The sequence below is a fragment of the Monodelphis domestica genome, chromosome 2 (assembly GCF_027887165.1).
Source record: "Monodelphis domestica isolate mMonDom1 chromosome 2, mMonDom1.pri, whole genome shotgun sequence".
Taxonomy (NCBI): Eukaryota; Metazoa; Chordata; class Mammalia; order Didelphimorphia; family Didelphidae; genus Monodelphis; species Monodelphis domestica.
Genome location: NC_077228.1, coordinates 395,889,150 through 395,907,850, shown reverse-complemented (window position 1 = coordinate 395,907,850; position 18,701 = coordinate 395,889,150). Strand labels below are relative to the sequence as shown.

Here is an 18,701-nt window from a genome sequence, read left to right as displayed (position 1 = left end):
ATTCTCCTCTCATCCTGAAATGATAGTGTTAATTCAAGGAAGGTGCTGGATGGATGATACTTGAAGTTCTTTGATTTCAAGGTAGCATAGGATTATGACTCAAAAGCTGGAGGAGCTGGGTTCAAATCCTGTTTCTGATGATTATTTGTGTGACCATAGCCTCTCTGGGTTACAGTGTCCTCCATTATTAATTAAGGGGAATCAGATTTTGACTTCTAAAGTCACTTCTAATTCTTGCTCTGTGATCTTATGAATTATAGGCTCTTCCATTTCTCCTCTGCCTTTGAAGGATCAAAAGCCTATAGTGATTTAAAAGTAAAGGACCTTTTATCTTCCTTCTAAATCCTCAAAATTTAATTCTAATAATCTTTATTATTAACTGTGTTTTTGGGAATCCTAAATTTGTCCTGTTCACTGAGAACTTGCCCTGAGGGAAGTGAACAATAGACCTTAAAGTACTTAATGATTCCAGTTTAGGTGGGACTAGTAGATAGAATCAAATGTTAAGTACCCATTTTGTGTCCCAGAAGTTTCTCTTTGTATCAGAGCCCTCATAAAGGTAACCCAGACTTTGTATCCATTTTAAAGCATCAGCCTCTCCCTGATAATCCTGTCTTGGACTTCTTGTAGCCCTTGTAAAACCTATCCATCATACTTCCCTGTCCTCAGTTCCCCCACAGCTAGGTAAGTCCCCAAGTTCTACTGTTCTTTGGAGAATCATCTAGTGCAGTGATCCTCTATTGTCCCCAGATGCCCAGGGTTTTGATTCTGTGTAGCAGCCGATTATTATGGACCCATCTCTTTACTGATTAAAGATTGTTTTACTGACTACTTTAATGGTTCTCTGTTTTTTTTCAGGTTGACATAACTAATAATAATGACTTTATTTTTATATGATTATTAATAATAAAACATAATAAATCTCATAATCTTCTTCTCCCCAAAGATTTTACTACTGTTGTCCTGTGTTGAAATGGATATCAGAGTTCTAGCTACTTTTAGTCCTAATAAATGTGTTTTTGTACTGAAGGAGCAAATAAGTGACCATTTTACATAATTTCCTTGGGAGATAGAGGGAATGCCTGACCCATTGCCCCAATTAAACTGAGGGTATTTAATACACCAGCCTCACACTTTTGACAACTGTCAGCTTGCTCTGCCTCTAAATTCCAGATGAGTAGGCAAAATAAAAAGACATTTTCCAAATGACAGCAAGTCTATTACAGGCAGTGTTGTAAAAGAAACCTCTTAGTGTCAGGAGATAATGAAAATACGTGTTACCTATGACTGAGCTAAAATGATGCCATGACCTGGCAATTTCTATTCACTGCTGACACATTTCAGTGTGGGACAGGACCTCGCCACTGGCTTCATGTAAATGTAATAGGATTCCACAATCTAGTTGTATTGCCAGATTCCCTCCAACGTGTGTGTGAGAAGCAGCAGGGACTCCAAGGGAGAGCTCAGAAGCTAGATGGGTTTCTTTTTTTTTTCATTTATTTTTAAAATGCAAATTACACTAATAAGTCAAAAAAATCACTTCTGTTAAAAATACATTCAGAATTAACAAATGCCAAGGAAAAAGAAAGAAAAAGACACATCAGGATCATAACTCTTGCCCTCTGAATATTAGGTTTTATAACAAAAGCCCAGCCTAGAAAAATAGCATTCTTTCCTGGATTTTGAGGAGGATACAGCTGCTGTCTAACTTGGATGTTATTCCAGATATAGTCACATTACTGTGCTCCGAGTTGCTCCCGTGACAGTTCTGTCCACTGAACATTAGTAGTCAACATCATTTCTTGTTTTAATGTGTGAAGGAGGTGATGGTGACTTGGCTGCAACTTAAAGTAGGACTATGAGGGCCTATTATGTGCTGGGTGGGCATATGCCCCAATACCCATACATACATACACATGTATGCCACAGTGAAACCTCATTGTGACAAGCATATCTAGGGAAAATCTCATACAAATGCTGACATTCTGATCTTTCCCTTCATGTAGCCTTTATGTTTGGATGCCAAAAGACCAGCCCACGGTCAATGTTCTCCCCCACCCCCCCAAGATATCATCCAAACAAGCAGAAAATATGTGAATGAGATGAGGTTTCACTGAGAAATTTGAGATCTTACGTTTTATACATGTATATATAGACACACGTGTATAAGCCACTAGAAAAAAATGCAAGTAGAATTCCTGGAACCTGTCTTGTCGCTTACTTTTCAATGGAGAACTTTTGTTCCTCTGTTTTCTAGACAATTTTTAAAATAAATATATATAGATATATATATTTTGTGTGAGATACAGATATCCATGCAAACACAGTAAACAGGACTTGTTTCTGTAGTAATGGGCAGGCTCAGGTTCCACATAGATCATCTTAGAACTTCTGCCAAGGAGAGAGAACTAGGAAAAGGGTTGTTCTGTGTCACCCTAAGCTGTTCTAAGCCCTGGAATTCACTTGCCCCTTAATGGCGGCAGGAGGGCATTATTATTATTATTATTATTTACCCTTCTTCTGAAGTGATCCAAGGTGGTTCCAAGAAAAGAAACAAGGCCAATCCAAGTTCCTGAAAAGCCCTAACGAAATATGTTTACCGCTAATGAAAGCCACATAGTGCCTGAAAATACAGATTCAAAACAAAACAAAATTTCCTAGGAGTTTAGAGTATTCCATAAACACATTGACCTACTATTAAGTTCCCAAAGGCATCTTGTTGCCAACTACATAACAGCACAGTTTTTTTTTTCAGCCACAATAATACAGGAAGATTAAAATACACACTCTAACACACAACGGATCCCCCAAATACCACAAAGAGATCTCAAATATTTCACCAAGGTAACTATTTCCCCTCCCGACCCCCCACCCACAAAAAATAATCTCATATGCGGAAGTTAGAAAAAAAAGATTCACTTTACATCAGATCTTCCATTTGAATTGGATATAAAAGAGTAAACATAGCTAATACCTATTCTGTTGGCCTCTGTTGATACGAAATCTGCAGATGTTTGTGGAGTTAGTAAAAGACATATTGGAAGTTACTTATAAAAGCACCTAGAGTGCACTAAATAAAAAGCATGGGGTTAACGAAGCTGTTGCGGGGAAGGTTAGTCGTTTAATGAGTTTTGCTTTGTGTCTCCCATCACCCCATCCCCTATGTCCCCCTCCCCAAGACCTTATGGAGTATTATAAAGATTATCATCAAGATTATTATTGTTATCATTATTATTATTTTTTTTTTTGGCCACTGTGTCGGCTCAAGAGTAAAGCACTTCACTGACAGCTGGCAGTTTATCCCACAGAAGCTCTGGAGCGGCTGAACTAGGCAGTCTTGTTCCCTGACATGAAACGCGCTGACTTAAAACTGGGTTTCTTCTCCCCCTCTCCCTCCCTCTCCCCAGCACTAACAGCAGCCTGAAGGAGGTGACTTCAGAGAGTATCTACACTGAGTGAGTTCTCTCTGGCGTACAACTTAGATGGGTTAAGGCAAGTATGTACCGTACAGCCTTTAGGGCAAACAACCTGCCGTCTAGCTAGACGTCTTCGGTCTAGACAAGGTCATCATGGTATGGTTTCATTATTATTATTATTATTTATTACTGTTATTATTGTTTTGTAATTACACTAAGGAGACTTGGTGCTATCAGGTGGATGGAGGGCTGTCAAGAATGATTTGGAACTGGACGTCACCGTCATTCAGAGGCTCTTCCGTTCATTGGAATGCAGAAGGGAAAGGGGAAAGAATGGGCAGCAGAGGGCACCACACTTCTCCTTTTGGACCTTCCAAAGGCCTGGCAGTTGTCTGTACATGCAGGAAATCCGAGAGAGGGTCTCCTGGGCATCCGTCTGTGTTTGTTAGGAAGAAGAGGCCAAGTGGAACTAGTTCTTTCTTTTTTTGTGTCTCAGCTTATGCTTGGTGGTGTCGGTTGTGGGTTTTTAAAATTTATTTATTTATTATTTTTTAAACACAGGTTGCTTCTTGCTCTTTGTAAAACACAGGAGGCCATTGTGAAACGAGTTCTTTGAAAGGTCCTTGAGCTGACACACTGAAGTCACGTTGCTTACTTGGACCTAAAGGAGAGATGGGGAAAAAGCAAACAAAAAACGATATTTATAACCAACGGAGGGATACCATCCATCACCTTCCCACTCCTCTCCAAGCACTAGGACAGCACAAACGAAGGACGTGCCAAAAAGGCTTCAAGAAAGATCTTTTCCTTTTCCCTCTCTGTTTTTTTTTTTCAACCTCTCTCCAAAACCTCCTGGCTTCAGAATCCACTATTGTCAATATAGCTCCTCAATTAGGTTAGGAGATAGGAATCCAACACTTCCAGGGATTCTCCATGGGAATTGTGTGTGAGAGAGCTCACATGCTGCTGATTACTTTCCCTCTCCCTCCCTCTGCCCAAACAAAAGATCTGGGGAGGAAGTCAGGTCACAGAATGTCAAGATAAATTACTTTGACTACAAAATTTAAACCACAAATGCGGGCATATTCTAAGGGGCATATTCTTGTGGCTCACAGAGGGCACTTGCCTTGCTCTGTGGTATTCAGCCCACATGAATGAGGTTCAGATCAGAGGGGAAGATGGCTAAACTGTAAGACATGAAATCCTCTTTTCCCCAGGCTTAACTGAATGTAAGCTGGAAGATCACCCGAAGAATTACAAATCAACAAAAGCCAGAGATAGTTTGGCCGAAAAGAAGTCTTTCTATACACCGAATATAGGAGGGAAAAGAAAAAAAAAGACTTCTCATTTAAGCCATTTGTGGTAGTGTTTTCAGAATACTGTTCAGGGTCTTAGTCATACAACTCCTGTCATATTCAGTGGAACCCCCTGCAGGAAGGATGGTGGTGTGCAGGTATCAAAGCATGCTTGTTTCAGTCAAAGGAATCTCCTGTGTATGTTTTTACTGTGCTCAAACAGCCCATCAGAGTAAATGATTTTGATTTGAAAAATCTTAAGGTTTGTTGATAGAAAAACATGTAAAGGTTATTAGCAGACATACAAAGATGACAGACTGGAAACTCAAGTCCTCTGCCATCTGTGAATTCCATTTATTTTGGGCTGAGGACACCGAGTGTTCATTTGTTTGAACAGAGAGTAGTTCTTGAGTTTTGGGTCTTTTTTAATAGAAGCAGGGTGGTGGAGTGGAATGATCTCTGAATTTGGTTTTAGGGAACCTGGGTTATTATTTTAGCACTGTTATCAGATATTCATACAACCAAGGGCCAGTCATCTAACTTTGGCACCACTCAGTTTTCTCCTTCATAAAATGATTTGAATAAAGTTTCTCCTGCCTCTAAATGAATGATCCTCTGAATACTTATGTGTTAAAAAGTTGGAAGAGACACATTAAAAAAAAGTACAAATAAACTATAACTTCAGAAGGGATCCAAAGAAATCTAAGAAAATCTAAGAAGCCAAAATAAAGAAATTCAAATGTCGAGTATGAAGATGTATAATTGAAATTCAATATGGGGGCAATTTAATGGCTCAGAGGAGAGAGAGCCAGGCCTGGAGTTGGGATGACCCAGGGTACAAATCTGGCCTCGTACACTTTCCTTAGCTGTGTGATCCTGGGAAAGTGAGTTAACTCCAATTGTCTAGCCCTTACTGCTCTTCTGACTTAGAACCAATACTTAGTGTCAATTCTAAGACAGAAGATATGTGTTAAAAAAAAAAAAGAAAGAAATTCAGCATGGTTTTGTGGATTGAGTGATGGACTTGGCTAATTAATACCTGGATTCAAATCTTGCCTTAGATATTTCCTTAGCCTTTTCTTGCTAATAGAAGTCACTTAACTGTTATAAGTTTTAATTTTCTCATTTTTAAAGTGAGGGGACTGAATTCAAAGATTTTAGAGATGTCTTCCAACTCTAAATCTGAGCTCATGAGTTTAAGAGGATAGAAATGGCCTTCTTGGATTAAATGCTACTTGGACTATAATTTGAATGATGTTTTTTAGGGGTCTATGGAAAGTGCTCATCATTATATAAGGCTCAAAAGGTTAGTGATGATCTATAAAACAACAACAACAACAACAAAACACACACACCTGTCCCTTGAGTTTCTCATCCTTTTGATGTAGTCAACTTATTTGGGGGACATGAAGTTGGAATACTGTTATCATTTCAGTTTGCCCAAGTAAATCACATGTTTAGGAGCATATGATCCCATCCTCTCTTCACTATAAGACTCTCTGCTCTGTCATTCCCTCTCTCTCCTGTCTGCCAACTGCTTCCCTATAGCCTCCAAAGAGACCCAAGTTTCCCTCATCTTCAAAAACCCCTCACTTGATCCATCCATCCCTGTTAACTCTAATTCTCTATCTTTCTTCACCTTTCTGGCTAATCTCCTTGAGAAATCTATAGTGTCTACACTTCACATCTATACTTCCTTCTCTCTCACTCCTGTCTTAATTCTGCAGTAAAGAAGTTCGGCTTCTGATCTCTATTCCACTGTAACAGCTCTCTCCAAAGTTGCCAATGACCTCTTCACAAATGGACTGGACATTTTTACTTAGTGTCCACCTTGCTTGCACCTCTCTCTCTTCTCATCTTTGTCTCTTGGCTTCCCTGAATTTCTTCAAAGTTTTTGTAAAAACCTATTTTTCTATAAGAAGCTTTTCCTAATTCCCTTTCATGTTAGTATCTTTGCTCTGTTAATTAGCTCTTATTTATCTTGTGTATAGTTTGTAGTTCATAGTTGTTCTCATGTTGTCTCCCCCCATGACACTGTAAAATCCTGGAGAGAAAGTACTGTCTTTGTGTTCTTAGTGTCTGGCACATAGTAGGAACTCAATGTTTGTTGACTGAACCCCTCATTTCTAAAATTCATCCCACTGATGTAATCAACTTTTTTTAGGGGACATGAATTTAGAGTATCATTACCATTTGATCTTCCAGGTTTCAGGAAATTAAAATCTGTTTATTATGATTGTTTGACATATGTTCTAAATGTCTTATTTAAAAGAGAAGGTGCACAGTATTTTGCCTTTATAATAATTTATAATGTAGGTCATGGGCTGGAATAGATTGTCTCTTACATTTCTTTCTACTCTGAGATTCAGTGACTGTAGACTTCTTTTTTGAATTGTGCTAATGTGTAAGTCTAATTTGAACATTTTAAAAGTGGCAATGCTCTATTTCTAATGTAGTTTAATTCAGCATTTCAGTCATCTATACCTAGCATAATGGGAGCAGAGCCTTGGCAGGGTGCTGCTTTCTAAAGGTGAGTTGGTTAGAAGTCAATGGGTTTTGACTTAACAAGTCATATGGTTAGAGTTCTTAGAATACTTGGAAGTCATCTAATCCAACCTTCTCATTTTATAAATGTAAATACCAAGGGTTAAAGGACTTGCCCAAAGTAAAAAAGTTAATAAGTTCCAATTAGGGATTTGAATCTAAGTCTTTTGGTTCCATCCAATTCCTTCTTCACTGTACTAAGATACCATTTTGGATGATGCCTTCTTTATCTTTCCACCCAAGAATTTTTTTGCAAATGACAATAAATTATATTGATATATGAACTGTGACTTTGATGAAGATGATAAACATGCTTCTCTTTAGACTAAGTACTATTCTTTTAAAATTATTGATATCTTTTTAAAAATCAATTTTAGTTTTGGACATATCTCTCCCCTTGTCCTGCTTGGAGAACCATTCATTGTAACAAAGAAAAAAAATGAATTCAACAGAAGTGGAAAATACATCAGGGCAGCTAGTAGAACAGTGGATAGATTGCCAGTCTTGGAGATGTTGGGGGGGGGTGGTCCTGGGTTTGAATCTGGCCTCAGACACTTTCTATGGGCAAGTCACAACTCAGTTGCCTAACCCTTATCGTTCTTCTGCCTTAAATAAATACATAGTATTAATTCTAAGACAGAAAGCAAGGGTTTAGAAAAAAAATGCCATCATCTACCATTAGCATTCATTCTTGTGAATATAAATTATCGTTGTTATGTTTCACATTAATTTGTTTCCTCTTACTGGCATCTGTTGATCAGGAAATTCATATGCTTGTCTGATAGAGACAATGGGTATCACTAGAACTGAATAAGAGGGATGGCAATGTCTGGTGGGTGTTAATGGGCTGTTCCTGAGCATGGGTATATTTTCATTTTTTGCTTTGGCTGAAATTATGTGAGATCATGATTAGAGACAGTGTTTTGTGACTGACATGTGGAATGTATTTGTTGGCTTCTGCCTTATGACAGTCTTCCTTCTGTGCATTTAATAAAAAGAACAGAAGTGTGCATATGCATTTTGTCTCTTGCAACACAATAGAATAATTTACATAAAGAAGAAGGCAGCACTGAAATATTAAGAAATAGTATTTTCAAGAGTCATCATTCTGGTTTTCTTTGCATATCTTCTGATTTCTCTGAGATGTTCATTTCCCTCCCTCCTCCATTATAAGTATACTTATAAATAGCTTTTCTTTTCCTCTTTAATTTTTTTGCATTAAATTAAAGAAATAAATTTTATAGATACCTATTTTACCTACAACAGTCAAATTTGGATTCATCCTTTCTCTTCCACCCAGCGAACACATCTTGTGAACAAGAAAACAACATCTTGTGAACAAAGAAAAACCATGAAGCAAAAGTATCCAATGCAGTGATAATGTCAGCCAGTATATGCAACATTCTATTCCTCCAGTTCCCCACCCCTCCATCTAAAGGAGAGAGATACTTTCAATTATCTGTTCTCAGGGCATAAGACTGATCATTATTATTATTCAAACTTCATGTTTATTTTGATAGAGTTTATGTTTACAATATCCTTGTCCCTGCATATCTTCTTCTCCTAGTATTGCTTCTCTTTGAATTACCTCCTAAAAACCTTTCCACATTTCTCTGAATTTTTCATAATCAACTTTTCTTATAGATTTTCCATTACATTCCTCTACCACATTTTGCTCAAACATTAACTAATTGATGAGCATTTACTTCTCTGCTAACTCGAAAGTGTGCTATGAATATTTGAATACATATGAGACTACCTCATATATTGTATATATAGTAGTCTTATATATGGTAGTCACATATCCTGAGAAATTTCTTTGCTATGGGGTTCCTTGAAAGAACAAATTATAAGAACAACGACTAGTCCTATTCTACTTAACAGCTGCAGTGTCCAATATCCATGTTCAAGGACATCTTTAATGCATTTTATCCAAATCCCATCCTAACATTGTAAAACCCCATTGTAATATTATTTGGCTATTTCCTAAAGATTAAAACAAAGGAGAATATTCTTCTTATGGACCTAAAGGCATGGCATAGTGTTGTCTTGCTTAATGTTCTTCTGCCAACTCAGCAAATGGTGTTAGAATGCCTATAGAATCAACCCTGGCTTATTTAAGGGATGATTATCTAGTCTGTCATTGTGCAATTCCATCAGAGGCACTGCCAAGGGGTAGGGAGGGAGAAACGGAAGGAAATATTGATGAGCACATTTTGGAAATACTTAGAAGTCACTCATATAATATTATAGTATATTTACTACATGGGGAAACTGAGACTCAGATATCACATGACTTATTGGTAGCTTGAGTTGAAGAAGGTTTGGTTACAAAAGTGTTTTTTAAAGAAAAATCTTTGAATTACAATTATATATATCTGTGATTCCATAAGGGGATGTAAGTTCTTTGCAGAATTTTCTCAGTATTTGTGACTTAAAAGGTACACGGGGACAAGGAAACGGACACAATGCTTCAAAACTATGACATTATTAAAAATAACTGTGAAAGACTGAATGGAACTTTATAATAGTGAAGAGTGTTTGGAATATGACTTTTACAAATGAAAAAGTTTATAGTTTCTTCAAGGTGCTATCCACTACTGTTGAAGGCAAGGTGGTACAGTAGAAAGGGGACTAGTTGTTCACTTGAGGATGTAGGTTCAAATCCTACCTATGATATCTTATGTGACCCTGGGCAAGGCACTTTAACTCTCTTGTTCCTCAGTTTCCTCATCTTGTAAAATGAAGAAATTGTATTAGATAACCTCCAAGGTCCCTTTGGTCTTTGAATATATAATCATGTTGTTGTCATTCAGAATGGTCCAACTTCTTCCTGACCCCTTGGATTCCAATACTGTCTGTGGAGTTTTCTTGGTAAAGATACTGAAGTGGTTTGTCATTTCCTTTTCTAATGGAGTAAGACAAACAGATATTAAAGGACTTGCCCAGGATCACTATTTGAACTCAGGTTTTCCTGACTCTGGGTCCAGTCCTCTATTCACTGAGCCATTTAGTTGCCCCAAAGCTTTGCCAAGTCTCTCCAATTTTAATTGGTTTCTTGAATGAATGAATGCATAAAAAGTATTATATTACATACTTACTAACTACCAGTTACTTTGCGTGTTTATACAAATATAAGCAAACAGTCTCTGCACTTAAGGATTTAATAGGGGAAGACAACACAGATAAAGATGCATGGTAGCTGGGAAGGAATGTTTTGGTGTTCATTTGATTTCTGTCCTCAGAATTAGAATTGGAAAAGGGTTTGGAAAGGGAGGGCACATCTCAAGTTGTGTGGTACAGTGGGAAGATGGCCAGGGAGTAGCAGAGCGGGTCTGGGTTAGGGCTAAATATGGTAAATGCTTATCCACCAGGATCCCAGTATCTGAGGATAGGAGCTAGAATATAGGAATAGAGCAGAATCTTTTTCAATATACTAGAATTCAGGTTATATGAGAATGCCTTGTGTATGTCATCCCCTCTGCCAGCTTACTGAAAGATCAGGCAGTGATGTGGTAGAGGACTGGCTGGAGTAAAGAAGAGATGGGATCAAGTCCCACTGCCAACACACATTGTCTGGTATCCTGAACGAATCACTTCACCCCAGTGTCCTGGGTCCATAGTGACTCCTCTAAGTGTCAGAATAACTGCAGACTTACAATGGTAGAGGTCATTTCCTCATTGGGAGCTTCCAATAGCAATGAAATAACTGGTCTATTCCGACCCTGTCTCCCTTACCTACTTGTAAACTTCTCAAAGGAAAAGATTATATATCTTATTTCAGCTTTGTATTTTTAGCACCTGGCACAGTATTTTGCATTTATTAAATGTTTATTAAAAAAAAGACTAAAAAAATGAATGAGGATGTTTTATTCCCAAATATGTCAAAAATCTAAATATGAGCATGGTTAAGTTTTCTAGGCAGCAAGATAGGTCAGTCAAGAAGACCTGTGTTCAAATTTGACTTCAGGTGCTTTCTAGTTGGGTAACCCTTGACAAGTCATTTAATCTGTCTGCCTCAGTTTCCTCCTTAATAAAATGGGGGATAAAAATAACATTTGTTTATAGGGAAAACATGGGATAATATTAGTAAAGCATTTTGGCAAACTTAAAGTATGATATAACTATTATTATTGTAATTATTTTTTATTTCTCAAGTCTCTTTCTTTGCACTTACACAGAATCACACTAGAACATGTTTTCCTCATGACATCGACATTAATGGAACTAATGTAATAATCTGATTGGTTTTCCTGTCCCATGTATCTCCCTTTTTCCACACTTGAATCCATTCTTCACTCAGCCACCAAAGCAATCTTTAAAAAAATTTTTTTTCATCAGTCTTTGAAATCATGATTAGTTATTAAGCTGGATCTGAGTATGCAAGTCTTTCAGCATGCACATTCTTCTCTTGGTTTTGTTCATTCTCCATCAATTCGTACAAATCTTGGCAGATTTGCCTGAAACCCTCCCCTTCCTCATTTCTTGCAGTAAGATAACCTTCTAGCATATTTATATGACATAACTTGTTAAGCCATTCTCCATTTGATGACCATGCTTCAAGATTCCCATTCTTTGACACCTCGAAAAAGCCATAAGAGTTTGTTTTGTTTAGTATTAACTTTCTCCATAATATGATCCTCAAATTGCTGCTTCTGCTTTCTCATCTATTTCCTGTTGGCTAAAATGTGTTTCTGTACCCAATAGTGTGTGTTCTTTTCTCCTTTCACCAGTTTCAATAAGAGTAAGCTTCAAATGAAAGTGACCCTCCAACATATACTATTATGTTTGTATCCTAATTATATGAGTTAATTTTTTCTAACGTTTCTTTTCCTTTCCTTCCTAAGGTATTCAAGACCCAACAAAATTATTCTCAGCCTTCTGTCTAATAAGACTCCTGGGATCCCTAATGATGATAGTTTTCAGAGGGGAAATGTGAATCATCTTTTTTTGTTAGAAGGTAAGCAGTTTATCTTTGTTTAATCCTTTGTAATTATTCATCTGTAGTTATCTTTTCATGTTTCTCCTAATAACTGTGTTTGAACTAAAAAATTTCTATATAGCTCTGTTTCTTTTCATCAGAAATATCTGGAAGTCATTTATTTCATTAAAGGTCTTTTTTCTCCTAGTTCTGCAGGGTAAACTATTCTTAGCTCTAAGACCATTTACCTTCATCTCTGAAATATCATATTCCAAACTCTCTGCTCCTTCATAGTGATAGTCGCTAAATCATGTGTGATGCCAACTGTGACTCCTCACTGTCTGAACTGATACTTTCTAGTTTCTTACCATATCTTTTCTTTGATTGGGAAGGTCTGTTTTTGTTTTATCTAGAATGTTCCTGGGTGTTTTCATTTGGGGGTTTCTTTCAGAAGATGAAAGACGGGTCTATTTCATTTTTGCCCTCTGTTTCTAAGAGATCTGAATAGTTTTTGTTTTAACATTTGTTGCAATATAATGTTTATGCTCAGTTTTTTGGTCATGGCTTCAGGTGGTCCAATGATTCTTAAATTATTTCTCCTTAGTGTTTTCCAGGATGGTAATACCTTCCTAACTGGTATTCTTCTATGACCTCTGATATCTATCTACTCATTCTTTCACATGGAACAGGCAGTCGTTTCTCTACTTAAAAATTTTCAGTGCCTTCCTAACAAAATCCTGACCCTAACTACTCTAATTATTACCTCTATAAAATCACCTTTATGAAATGTCCAGCAAATGGCCAGGAGTACTGGTGAGGAAGGTCTTTATATTTCTTCTGTATGGCCCTAATTATCAGGCAGTTTTTTTCCCATACTGAGTTTAAAGCTGACCTTCTGAAATTTCTACCCATACCTGGATCTGGGAAGAAAAAATTTAGTCTCCTTGCAACAAAGCATCTGATATTCATGTGATATGGGTGGGTTGCCCTTTTCTAATCTAGCTGCCTTCCTCAGGACCCTCTCTAGTTTACCAGTGCCCTTCTTCAAATAAAGTATTTGCAAATGAACTGAATGTTCAATATGTGGTCTAGCCTATTCAGAATATAGTGACATCAAAATTCTTTCATGTAATAATGATTCTCCTTAATGCAATCTAAAATCATATTTGTTTTTTCGGCTATCATATCATCCTACTGCCTTTATATTGATTATGTAGTCCAACAAAAAATCTAATTCTTTTTTTCTTTGATAAGTAAGAATTTATGTCTAAAAATGTTTCTCATAGCTTATGCTTATGGAGTTGATTTTCTGAAACCAAGTGTAGAACTTTACATTTATATCTATTAACTTTAGTTAGGTTGGATTAATTGTTCTAGTCACATGATTTAAAAAAATTCTGTAATCCAAATTTTAGATATTTCTCCCATCTTTCTATCAACTTCATAGTTAATAAGCATATCATCTATCTGTTTTTCTAAATTTTAGACAAAAAAACTGAAGACAGGGCCATAGATATATCCCTTGGGCACTCTACTGGTGAAGAAATGTTTTAAAGTGCCCCATTAATTTGGGGGGGTCTAGTCAATTAGTCAATTCTGAATCTACCTAACCATATTATCATCTTGCTCATATCTTTCTGTCTTGTCCATAAGAATGGAATGAAAGCATAGTTTTGCATATTGAAATGTTTGGATTGAGCATTATGGTCATCTGTATTGGTGTTTTATACCTCAAATATAGAACAAATTTCATGAGAGCAGGGATTGGGTTTATTTAAGTGTTTATATGTTTCTTAGTGCATAGCCCATTGCCTTGCATAAAATAGATCTTTAATAAATACTTTGTTTATGGAGGAAAATATTGATTAAATTCAGTTATCATTCCACATAATAAAATGATTAAAATGCATATAAAGGTTATAGTGCTTTGGATATCATAGTTGCCTAATAAAGGAGTGAATGGATAAATGCTTAATGCAACATATTTCATCTCTTCACTTATGATACCAAAAAAGAAATTTTGTGCAGGTTTTCCCCATTTATAAATAATTGGTGGTTTTCCCTTTTAATCTTTGCTTTTAGTTTCATAATATTTTAATGGGTCAACTTGGTGTGGACATTGTTTGATATCAATACACATGTTATATCTGTAGGTAGGGATATAGATCAGTTTTTCCAGGGAAATTTTCCTAAATTGGGAAAAAATAAGTTCCAGACTTCTAGGTAAACATGGTGGCAGTCTAAACACAGGACTCTTCCTCTCCTCACCATCTACCTATACAGACTGCCTCAAAAAGTCAACACCCCCCCACCCCGCCAAATTCATATGAACAAAGGGACTCTACAATAGGGCAAAGCACTGAAGGTCCATGGGATTTGGGCATTTCTACACCATAAGGGGGTGAAAAAGCTTTCAACAAAAAACAAACTGATCCACCCTCCTCCACTCCAGCTACGGAGCCAGAGTCAGAGCCAGCATGCACTAGAATCAGTGGGTGAGCAAGGGGCACCTCTGGAGGGAACGAGGGGCATCCCTAGGTCCTTGGCCGCTGACTGAGACTACCAAGGACCTAATCCTGAGAGCAGCTAGACCAGAGACCCCAGCAGGCTGAGGAGCTCAGACTGTGGGCCCCGACAGGGAGATAGCACAGAGATAGGCAGCAAACAGTAGAAGCTGCAGAGACTTGAGTGTTGGCCTCAGACATAATCCTTGCTCCTTAGCTCCATACACAGAGAGCCTGCCCATCTCACTCAGATTTATAACTGGAAAGGGAAGGAAAAACCACTACAGTAATGACAAACAGTGCCCAGGAACAACAACTTCTCAACACCAAGAAAAACAAGAAGAGGTGGATCTGGATAATTTTTATGGAGGGAAAAACCCAGGCTACAGAGGAAATAGAAGAGAAAATACAAGTAAATGCACCAAAACATTCCCAAAAAAATGGAAATTGTCCAAAAGCCCTTGAAGAATTTAAATGGGAACTTATAAAAAAGACAGAAGCCTTCTGGCAAGAAAAGTGGGAAATGGTTCAAAAAGAAAATAAACATTTAAAGGACAAGAACTCCCAATTGGAGAAACAGCTGGGAGCCACAAAAAACAGGATAGACCAAACCGAAAAGGAAAACCAGTCCTTAAAGACCAGAATTAGGCAGCTGGAAGCCATTGATCTTGCAAAACAGCAAGAATTAATAAATCAAAGTCAAAAGTCTGAAAAAATAGAAATAGAAGAAAACTGAAAAGATGATGGATCAGGAAAACAGGTCACGATGAGACAGTTTGAGAATCATTGGTCTACCTGAAAACCCAGAAATAAACAGAAATCTTGACATCATATTCTAAGAAATTATCCAAGAAAACTGACCTGATGTTCTTGAACAGGGGGGCAAAATAGACATGGAAAGAGTTCATAGAACACCCTCTACACTAAATCCTTAAAAGACAACTCACAGGAATGTAATTGCCAAATTCAAGAGCTTCCAAGTTAAGGAGAAAATTTTACAAGAAGCCAAAAAGAGACAATTCAGATATTAAGGAACACCAATCAGGATTACACAAGATCTGGTAGCTGCCACACTAAAGGACCACAAGGCTTGGAATATGATATTCAGAAAGGCATGAGAATTGGGTCTTCAACCAAGGATCACCAATCCATCAAAACTGACTATATACTTCTAGTGAAAAGTATGAGCATTCAACAAAAGAAAATTTCCAAGTATTTGTAAAGAAAAGAACAGAACTAAGTGGAAAGTTTGATATCCAATCACAAAGATCAAGAGAAACATGGAAAGGTAAATAAGAAAGGAAAATGGGGAAAATGCTTTTTTATTCAAACTTTCTTCTATAAGGTCTTCAATAAGATCAATTTATTTATATTAGCATATGAGGAAAATGTTATTTGTAACTCTCAAAAATTATATTCACTATTATAGTAATTAGAGGAATCATTCACAGGAAGAGATTGGGGTAATAAGTGCTATAAGATGATATGCAAAAATGAAAAAGGGAGGGGGGAATCAAAGATGGCACCAAGAGATATTTGAAGAAATATAATAAATAGGATAATCTTTATCACACAAAGATATACATGGGAAGGGAGGGGAAGAATACTATTATAAGAAGGAGAGGAAGAGAGTGCTAATAAGTAACACTTAAACCTTACTCTCAGTGAAATCGATTCTAAGAAGGAAGAGCATCTAGATCCATTGGGGTTTTGAATTCTATCTTACCTTACAGAGAAAGTAAGAAGGGAAAACTAAGGGGGGAGGGGGCAGGGAGTGCAAAAAGGGAGGGAAAGAGAAGGGGGAGGGAACTTAACAGACCATGAAAAAATAAGAAGGGAACAAAAAGGGAGGGGGAAGAAAGGGAAGGTGATTAAGGGTGAGGATTAGGGGAATTGATTAAAAGCAAACCATTGGTTTATAAGGATATAGAAAAAGAAGAAAGGACAGAAATAGGAGAGGGTATCAAAATGCTGGGGAATATACAAATGGCAACCATAACTTTGAACATGAATGGGATGAACTCACCCATAAAACGAAAACAAATAGGAGAGTGGATTAGAAATCAAAATCCTACCATATATTGTCTTCAAGAAATACATTTGAGGTGGGTAGACACTCACAAGGTTAGAATTAATGGTTGGAGCAAAATCTATTGGGCCTCAACTGATAGAAAGAAGTCAGGAGTTGCAATCATGATATCTGACAAAGCCATAGTAAAAATAGATCTGATTAAAAGGATAGGGAAGGTAACTACATCCTGATAAAAGGCAGTATAGACAATGAAGAAATATCAGTAAGCAACATGTATGCACCAAATGGTATAGCGTCCAAACTTCTAAAGGATAAACTAGTGGAGTTGAAGGAGGAAATAGATAGTAAAACTATACTAGTGGAACAACTGAACTTCTTACTATCAAATTTAGATAAATCAAAAAATAAATAAGAAAGAGGTAAGAGATGTGAATGAAATCTTAGAAAAATTAGAGTTAATAGATATATGGAGAAAAATAAATAGGAACAAAAAAGAATACATGTTTTTTTCAGCAGCACATGGTACCTTCACAAAGATTGACCATGTACTAGGGCATAAAAATATGGCAAACAAATGCAGAAAAGCAGAAATAATAAATGCAACCTTTTCAGATCATAATGTAATAAAATAATAATCAGTAATTATTTATTTATTTTTAATTAGATTATTATATATGTATATAATAGATAATTAATTAGAAATTAAATAATATGATTCTCCAAAATCGGTTAGAGAACAAATCATAGAAACAATTAATAATTTCATTGAAGAAAATGACAATGATGAGACATCCTTTTAAAATCTTTGGGATGCAGCCAAAGCAGTACTCAGGGGGAAATTTATATCCTTGAGTTCATATGTTAATAAATTAGAGAGGACAGAGGTCAATGAATTGGACATGCAAATCAAAAAACTTGAAAATGAACAAATAAAAAATCCCCAGATGAAAACTAAATTAGAGATCCTAAATATTAAGGGAAAAATTAATAAAATCAGAAGTTGAAGAACTATTAAACTAATAAATAAGACTAGAAGCTGGTATTTAAAAAAAAAGTAGACAAAGTACTAGTCAATCTAACAAAAAAAGGAAAGAAGAAAACCAAACTAACCATATCACAGATGAAAAGGGAGACCTTACCTCCAAGGAAGAGGAAATTTAGGCAACCATTAAAAACTATTTTGTCCAATTATATGGCAATAAATATGGTAATTTAGGTGATATGGATGAGTATATATATATATATATATATATATATATATACAAACATATAAATTGCCTAGATTAACAGAAAAAGAAACAGAATTCTTAAATAATCCCATATCAGAAAAAGAAATTGAACAAGCCATCAAAGAACTCCCTAAGAAAAAAATCACCAGGGCCTGATGGATTTACAAGTGAATTCTATCAAACTTTCAAAGAACAACTAATCCCAATATTATATAAACTATTTGACATAATAAGCAAAGAAGGAGTTCTACCAAATTCCTTTGATGACACAAATATGGTACTGATTCCAAAGCCAGGCAGGTCAAAAACAGAGAAAGAAAACTATAGACCAATCTCCCTAATGAATATAGATGCAAAAATCTTAAAATAAATCAAATTTATAGAGAGCTAAATCAATTGTACAAAAAAATCAAGCCATTCTCCAATTGATAAATGGGCAAGGGACATGAATAGGCAATTTTCAGTTAAAGAAATCAAAACTATTAATAAGCACATGAAAAAGTGCTCTAAATCTCTTATAATCATAGAGATGCAAATAAAAACAACTCCAAGGTATCTCACCTCACACCTAGCAGATTGGCTAACATGATAGCAAGGGAAAGTAATGAATGCTGGAGGGGATGTGGCAAAGTCAGGAAATTAATGCATTGCTGGTGGAATTGTGAATTGATCCAACCATTCTGGAGGGCAATTTGGAACTATGCCCAAAGGGCACTAAAATACTGTCTGCCCTTTGATCCAGCCATAGCATTGCTGGGTT

At 36.5% G+C, this 18,701-nt stretch overlaps 1 protein-coding gene and 1 long non-coding RNA gene across 2 annotated transcripts in view; one reads left to right on the top strand and one right to left on the bottom strand.

Moving 5' to 3' along the window:
* Positions 1-1,479: 1,479 nt before the first annotated feature.
* The window catches only part of NKAIN2 (sodium/potassium transporting ATPase interacting 2), a 1,364,766-nt gene continuing 1,347,544 nt past the window's right edge, over positions 1,480-18,701 (bottom strand). The window contains exon 8 of the mRNA XM_007484504.3: positions 1,480-4,077. Within this exon, the coding sequence (XP_007484566.1) occupies positions 4,068-4,077 (10 nt within the window). The 3' untranslated portion in view covers positions 1,480-4,067. The remainder of the gene's footprint in view (positions 4,078-18,701) is intronic.
* LOC103093780 (uncharacterized) overlaps positions 12,103-18,701 on the top strand; it is a 163,395-nt gene continuing 156,796 nt past the window's right edge. The window contains exon 1 of the long non-coding RNA XR_462930.3: positions 12,103-12,215. This is a non-coding gene — a long non-coding RNA (uncharacterized LOC103093780). The remainder of the gene's footprint in view (positions 12,216-18,701) is intronic.